We start from the raw sequence: 8,281 nt of genomic DNA, 5'->3' as shown, positions 1-8,281 counted from the left end.
CCTGCAGACATACACACAGACAGAATATTGTATACATAATAAATAAATAAATAAATATTTTTTAAAAGAAATAATAAATGAGGCCAGATATGGTAGTACACACCTTTAACCTCAGCAGAAGGAGGAGGCAGAAGCAGTTCAGTCTTTGTGAGTTCAAGTATAGCCTGGTCTACAGGCCAAGTTCAAGGCCAGCCACAGCAGTACAGTATACCCTGTCTTTAAAAAAGGAGAGTGTGTATGTACGTGTGATTTACACACGAGTGATCACGCTTCTGGTGGTTTGTTTCCTCACTTAAGTTCTTCTCCACACCGTTGCTCTCTTTGGTGGCTTCTCCTTTATCAGTTTGAAGCTCTGTTATTTCAGGTCCCAGAGGCTGGGCTTTTACTGCGATCTCCCCTCTGGCTTCTGTTTCTTCAGAGCACTGCCTTGGCTCCCGCCTGTTGACCCTAAGGATCTGTAATCAGATCCCAGTGTGGACTGACTGAGTCTGGTCTGAAGAATGACTTGACACCTATCTTTGTGTGTTCTGTCTGCAGAGATTGGACAGCTGTGTGAGGCACACCTGGTGATGTGGGACTGGGTGTTGGACAGTATATCCGTCTACCAATGTCGGGATTTGGACGCCTACCTGGTACAGAATATCACCCATGACTATAGCTAGCCACAAGACCCCAATGATTAGTTTAGGAAGTGACCTTTCCATGCCCAGGGACCATCTCTCGCTCCTGGGTGCTTGCACGTCTTCCTCACTAAGTATTTTATAGACATCAAAGTTTCTACCTATGTGAGGGTCCCTTAAAAGTTAAGTCTATTTTAACCCCACCAATTGATCAAGATGCTAGTTCGTTATAGATTGTTCTTGGAGAGAGTAGATAGAATGTGTGGCTGGTCTGCACTGGGTATGGTGTCCACGCCTATAATCACAGCACTTGGTGGGAAGAGACACGGGTATTATGCGTCCAAGGCCAGCCTGGGCTATATAAGACCCTGACTAAGAGTGAATAACTGGTGGTCCTAATTTGTTTCTAATAATATCTCGTGTTTATAAAGGCCAAGAGTCAATTCCTTCAAGGAGATTGCTTGAGATCTATGATTTGACTTAAAATCAGTACTCAAGACTCCAGGTTCCACACCCAGCACCAAACAACACCCATATTACCCCCATCCATCCCTGCACCTCCCAACACAACTTCCCACCCCCACCAAGAAAACCAGAACAGGTCTTGGGTGTCAGTGGACCCCAAGAAGTTCAGAGGCAGATAATATATTCAATATGAACATAAAGGTTTTCAAGTACCAGTGTCCAGGAGAGCCTCTTAATTCCCGTAACTGATGAACACAGTGTTTGCTATAGCCCTGCTAAGTAACCCATTCCTCTTAAAATACAAGATCTCTGATATGAATATTTCAGACTGGAAATGATGGATCCCACCAGGAAAGGAGCTGTTGCTTTCTTAGAAGTAATTTTTTCCCTTTTGCTCCCTATTGCTGAACCATACTGCTTCATAAATAATTTTGTTTGCTGAAGGAAAAGAATGTATTTTTCATAAACTCATTATCTTGGGCTGTTTATAGCTGTTGGAAGGACTAGGTCTTCCCTGACCCCCCAGTGTGCAAGGGCAGGGGAAACCTGATTGTACAAAGTGTGATTTATAAATATTGTGCTGTCGGCACTGCAAATAAACTGAATGCCAAACACTTTTACTAGAGTGACTATTTGTGGGGTCCTGGCAAGGTGGCTCAATGGGTAAGGGACCTGCTGCCACACTTGACAGCCAGAGTTCAAGCCCCGGGGCCCACAGGAGACAAGGAAAACTGATTCCTGCAAGAGTTCAAGCCCCGGGGCCCACAGAAGTCAAGGAAAACTGATTCCTGCAAGAGTTCAAGCCCCGGGGCCCACAGAAGTCAAGGAAAACTGATTCCTGCAAGAGTTCAAGCCCCGGGGCCCACAGAAGTCAAGGAAAACTGATTCCTGCAAGAGTTCAAGCCCCGGGGCCCACAGAAGTCAAGGAAAACTGACTCCTGCAAGAGTTCAAGCCCCGGGCCCACAGAAGTCAAGGAAAACTGACTCCTGCAAGTTGTCCTGACTTTCACACATGTGCGTGACCTGTGTGTGCCCGTGCACATGCAGACTAACCAAACAAGTAAATAGAATAAAAAATTAAAAGAATAATAAATTAAAATCTTTTGTTGTTTTGTTTTGGTTTGTTTTGGGGTTTTTTTTGTTTGTTTGTTTGTTTTTTTTTTTCTTGGTTTTTCGAGACAGGGTTTCTCTGTGGCTTTGAAACCTGTCCTGGAACTCGCTCTATAGACCAGGCTGGGCTCGAACTCACAGAAATCCATGTCTCTGCCTCCTGAGTGCTGGGATTAAAGGCGTGCGCCACCATCGCCTGGCAAGATACTTAAATTAAGCCGGGTGGTGGTGAGAGCCCACAGTTATAAAATCAGTTCCAGGAGACCCAGCAGCCTCTGCAGGCACTGCACACATGTGCCCATGACCTCATAGGCGGGCCACAGACAAAGGATAAATCTATACGAAGAAAAGCTTTCGGCCTTACCAAAAGCAAGCCCTCCCAGATCTGTTGCTTCCCTGAGTACCCAGCAGGTAAGAAGTAAGTAGAAGCACTAGTGTCCTAACCCAGTCATTTCCAGGAACCAGCCATGGCTTCAGCCTGCAGTCCCTTAACACTGAGATCGGTAGAATGAACACGTCCATCCAGAACACCCCTGCCTCTCGTGGGATCCTGGGTGAGAGCAGATTTAACCAAAATACAAGTCAGATAATTGTCTGACACATGTATACTCCATCTGATTGGAGCTCTGTTAGGATGCTTGGCCTAGATTAAAAGTTCTATCTGATGATGGAGTAGATCTTGTTCCTTTGACCTCTGATGCCTCCCCACTTTTCCACCCTGCGATCTCTAGCCCTCTCTGGGCGGAGCAGCTTTTAGGAACTGGCTTCTACAGTGACTTTTATCTCATTCTGCAAAGAAGCTGGAAGGGGAAGAGGATTATCAGGCAGGCATAGGGAGGGAGCCTAGAGGATAGCTCTGGCTGATTATCTCCCTCCTAAAAAATGTGGCCAGAATCCACAACGTATCAGCACAAAAACATGCAAAGGAAAAAGAAAGGAATCAGTGTTGGGATGGTTGGGGCGGAAGGAGCCAAGATGCCCAGAATGTATCCTGTGAAGGCTGCTAGGGGCCGATAAGAACAGCCTCCGGTGTGCACAGCCTGGAAAGAAGGGCAGAGAGGGGGGCACTGCAGGAAACCTCACAGGCCTGCTGACCCACAAAATGGGGCTCACTCACCGTTGCTTAAACTGGCTGAACTAGTGGCCTGCACCGTGCTTCAGAGATGCCCACTGCCTGCCAACAGCCTAAAAATCTGCTAAAACAGGGACCGTTAAAGAGACAGATGTGGCCAATTAAAAAACTAAAGCTGGACACAGCTAGTTTCTACGAAGAGCTTGCACGACTTGAGGAATGTAGAGGCTAGTCCTCACCTAGCAAGGTGAGGCACACCTATTCGTTTGCACTTGGGCAACCGAGCCCAGAGGCTGTGCTTAAGCTAGGAGTTGTAGCTCACACCTATAACTTAACCACTTAGGGGGCCGAGGCAGAAGGATCACTGTTCCAGGCCAGTTAGAGTTACAGGAGACCCTGTCTCAGCAGGTTTGCTTCCAAGCCCATGACCTGATTTTAGTCCCCAGAACCCACATGTTGGAAGGCGAGACCTGACTCAAACAAGCTGTCTTCTGTTCACATGAGCCTTGTGGCCTGTGTGCACATACAAACACAAAACAAAATGTGATACCAATTTGAAAATCCCCAAGCTGATCCTGGATGAAAACGTAAGCAGCAGAGTCCCTAGTGTGACTGAAGGGCACGAACTCTGAACACCTGATTTCAGAGACCAAAATGATACCGCTCCTTAGTAGCTTGGTTTCAAAACACGCCCCTCTGCGGAGGCCTTGGGTGGAGCAACAGCCTCACCGGAGAATTTAGGTGTGCAGATATTCCCAGACCTGCCCTAGACCCACTGGGCCAGCAACTGTGGCAGATAGGGCCCACCCAATGACCAAGGACTCTGTAACAGACTCAAGCCTGAGAACCACAACCTGAGATAAGGGGAATAAGAGCCTAGAAAATGTTCCCTGTATCTGCTCCTTTTGTCTCCAAGAAAGGGAGCTCTTTGGGCTTGTAAAGAACAAATAAGGTCTGTGGGCTTGTAACTGGTTCTTATCTCCAAGGTTACAGCGGCTGCTTCAGTTAGCTCTACGAGGCCCTTTAAGAATAAACAAAGCCAAGGACAAAGATTGTGTTATATTAGCCACCTAGAAGCAGAAGGGCCAGACTAGTTTAAAAAAAAAAAAGCTAGAGGTTTAGGAGGTTTTATTAATATTTAAATCTCAGCGGAACCACAGAGGCAGCCTTTGACTCCAGCAGAAAGATATGCAAATGCAGCTTTCAAAGGCAAGGCAATTTCACACAGCCCTCAAGGTAACAAGAACAAATAAAACAAATGATTTTGTAATTTATCTCCATTGACTGACGGAGTGCAAGGCAGTGCAAGGCGTGGACAGCCCTGAGAGAGTCAGCAACGACTCTAAGGGGAGCAGAGGAAACCTGCCTGGAGCAAGGAATGCGGGCAGCCCCAAAGGCTGGTGACAGAAAAAGACCCGAGGAGAACCGGAAGCTGCTTGGAGGAGGAGATGGGGACATTAAAGTGGGAAATTTCAGAGATCCAGCCCTGGCTCCTGTGAGCCATTTGATCCTGCCAACTCATAGGAACCACAGCAATAATAATCATCAATTACCACTGTTTGCCATGCTCTCGCGCACCGTGTGTCGTTCCCTACAGACAAAATGAAGTTTTGTGAGGTCAAGTGACTTGCCGTAGGTCACACTACAGGAAGAAAAGTGACCAAGCCCAGATTCAAAGATGTGCCAGGCGAAACAGTGCAGACTTTCCCAGTGCATTTCGCTAGGGATCAGCAGGCGGTGAGCAGTAAGATCAGTGATTGAAGCCAGCCCTGGTACATGCTTTTAATTGGCGCACTAGGGAGGCAGTGGCAGGCAGACCTGAGTTTGAGGCCAGCCTGGTCTACAAAGTGAGTTCCAGGAAATCCAGGACTGTTACACAGAGAAACCCCGTATCTAAAACAATAAATTAATTAGTGATTGAGGGGAGGCTGTGTGCCCAGGTTTTTCGCTTATGTGTATGTATGGAGTCTGGTTGTGAAAGGGTGACGGGTCCATCCTGGCCTTTAGGTGGAGACAAGACATAGAAAAGTTCTAGTTCAGAGGTTCTTTGGGAAAGACGTGATGGGACCAGGACTCAGAATGACTTCTAGAAGAGAAATCTCACCTTGGGATTTAGGTACCATTTGGCCAGGAAAAAGAAGCCTGGAATTTCTGGAAGGACCAGGTGACACCCTCAGATTCTGGAACTAGAGCCCGAAGCTCTCAAGTAGAGGAGAGATGACAGGAAAGTCTTTGTCCATAAAGTCTTTTTTTTTTTTTTTTTTTTGGTTTTTCGAGACAGGGTTTCTCTGTAGCTTTGGAGCCTGTCCTGGAACTAGCTCTGTATACCAGGCTGGTCTCGAACTCACAGAGATCCGCCTGCCTCTGCCTCCCGAGTGCTGGGATTAAAGGCGTGCGCCACCACCACCCGGCTGTCCATAAAGTCTTAAAAGCACCCCTTTAATATGTCGGCCAGTGATTCCTTTGCGGTGCTCTGGCTACCACGTGTAGGGTCCACAGATTTTGCTCAAGCTGTATCAATTACTGATCTGCCATCTGCAAGGCCCAAATCTTGCTCAACCCCTGTCCTTCCCAAAGCCTCTCCCTGATTTCCCAGAGCAGAATCCCTCCCCAATTAGAATGCCCATTTGGGGGCTGGAGATATGACTCAATGGTTAGAACACTGGCTGCTCCTCCCAAGGACCCAGGTTCAATTCCCAGTACTCACCTGGTGGCTATCAACTGTCTGTAACTCCAGGTCCAGGGGATTTGGCGTTTTCTCCCCACCCCACCCCCCTTTCTCTTTCTCTCTCTCTCTCTATTCCCCTTGGTTTTTCAAGACAAGGTTTCTCTGTAGTTTTGGAGCCTGTTCTGGAACTAGCTCTGGTAGACCAGGCTGGCCTTGAACTCACAGAGATCCTCCTGCCTCTGCCTCCCGAGTGCTGGGATTAAAGGCACGTGCCACCACTGCCCGGCTTGATGTTCTCTTTTGACCTCTGTTGTAAATACATGATGCACAGATGTGCAAGCAAAACATGCATACACATAATTTTTTTAAAGAAGAAAGTTTAGAATACCCATTCTACTTCGCTTATATTTAATTTTGTTTGTTTTATAGCCCTGAGTGGCCTGGAGCTCGCTATATAGACCAGGTTGGCTTGGATTAAATTCAGAGATCCACCTGCCTCTGCCTATGGAGTGCTGGGACTGAAGACCTGAGCCACCACACCCAGCTATTTTGTTATTGTTGTTTTAAAATAGTTGAGGCCTCCCATCCCTTGGAGTGAATTTGCAGGCTGTTGTTAGCTGCTGGACCTCAGCACTAGGAGCCATTCTTGGGTTCTCTCTAAGAGCAGGAGCACTCTCCGCCACTGAGCCACCTCTCCAGCCCAGTTTGTGTTTTGTTTGCATTTGTTTTGGCAACAAGATTTCAGGTAACCCAGGCTGGGGTCAAGCTCAGGGAGACCAAGGAGGAATTCCTGAATTCCTGAGCCTCTGGCCTCTACCTCCCAAGTACAGGTGGGTGTGGTGAGTGAAGAAGTCTTCTGTCAGTCATGTGTTTACCTCCTGTCTTCTCTGTTTTCCTACAAGATGCTTGTACTCCCTGTGGGTTGGTTAGGCTTTTTTTTTTCCTCTCACAGTGATTGCTCCAGTTTGCCCTGGTAGATGTTTTGTATACACCCAATGAGTATTTGCTAATTGAGCTACATGGGACCCATGAACTGAACCGCTTATCCAGCCTTTAGCCCCACCCAAGAACATTGGAAAGCCAGCCCCATATTGGCCCTCAACACGCTGATTCCCTCCTACCCATTTTTGTGATTTACTCCACAATCTAAGGCCTCATCTATCTACACGTCTGAGCCCACTCCCGGACACGTCCGATTAGATTCTCATTTGCCCATCACGAAGCCTGCCCCTTTGTGATTAGTCAGAACTGCACCTACCCATCAGCCTGCCGCTGCCTTGACCAAGGAAATAATTATGATGTTCCTAGGAATACCTCTGCCAGTTCACAGCACTAGCCCCGATATTATCTCTCCTCACCGGGCCAACAATTGCTTCATGGATGATAAAACAAGGCACTTGTCAAAGGTCACTCTGTGAGTGGCAGGTCTGGGCCTAACCAGCCCGGGAGTCCCTATTCATTAAGGCACAGATAAAAATGCCTTCATTAGGTTGTCTGGTCCGTGTCTGGGGAAGGGCGCTTTGAGTGGAATCTGGAGGCTGGGGAAGGTCAAAGAGAGTTTTCCCTCTGGAAACTGGAAGCCAGCATTAGTTAGTTCCCGAAGAGCTTTTGTCAGGGTAAGGAATATACATGTTCCTGTGTGTAGATGTGTGCTGGGCATGGGCCAGGAGTCTTCACGGTCTTTCTCAGAAGCCAAACACCCTGGCTTTTTGGTTGATCATTTTAGACAGGGTTTCACTGGCCTGACATCCATCCTATAGACCAGGCTGACCACGAAATGACGCAGATCCACCTCTCTCTGCCTCCCAAGTGCTGGGACTAAAGTATATCATCGTACCTAACAAACACCCTGGTGTTTTTGGTGACAGGGTCTCTCTCACTTGAGACCTTTAGCTGGATTTACCAGTGAGCCGGAGGATTTCTTTTGTGCCACTTCCCCTACCACCGTGTCCTGCTTTTTTCATGGCTACTGGGGATCAAACCCAGGTCCTCATGTTTGCTTACAAGTCCTTTATCAACTGAGCTGTCTCTGTAGGACCCAGCCATAACAGGCTCAACAGAGACCACCCAGCACCGTCCAGGAATGGATCCTCCACGGGGAAAGTACCTAATGTTCCAAAGGAAATTGCTAATGTTCCAACCATTGTAGACAGGATCACCTGCCAGCACACACCCATTCCTTTTCACCAGGATGCCTCTAGACAAATATCACCCAGCCAATCAAGGGACCTGAACCTTAGAAATCCCTCACCCCAACCTCTGCTTTATAAAAACCCCACCCGCCGGGCGGTGGTGGCACACGCCTTTAATCCCAGCACTAGGGAGGCAGAGGCAGGCAGATCTCTG

At 47.8% G+C, this 8,281-nt stretch overlaps 1 protein-coding gene across 1 annotated transcript in view; it reads left to right on the top strand.

Annotated features, from left to right (window-relative positions):
- Brca1 (BRCA1, DNA repair associated) overlaps positions 1-2,137 on the top strand; it is a 68,410-nt gene extending 66,273 nt beyond the window's left edge. Inside the window, exon 23 of the mRNA XM_026777053.1 lies at positions 538-2,137. Coding sequence (XP_026632854.1) covers positions 538-662 — 125 coding nt within the window. The 3' untranslated portion in view covers positions 663-2,137. The remainder of the gene's footprint in view (positions 1-537) is intronic.
- The last annotated feature ends 6,144 nt before the right edge of the window (positions 2,138-8,281 follow it).

This window comes from Microtus ochrogaster, unplaced genomic scaffold, assembly GCF_000317375.1.
Source record: "Microtus ochrogaster isolate Prairie Vole_2 unplaced genomic scaffold, MicOch1.0 UNK44, whole genome shotgun sequence".
Classification (NCBI taxonomy): Eukaryota; Metazoa; Chordata; class Mammalia; order Rodentia; family Cricetidae; genus Microtus; species Microtus ochrogaster.
This window is presented reverse-complemented; position numbering and strand designations above follow the sequence as displayed.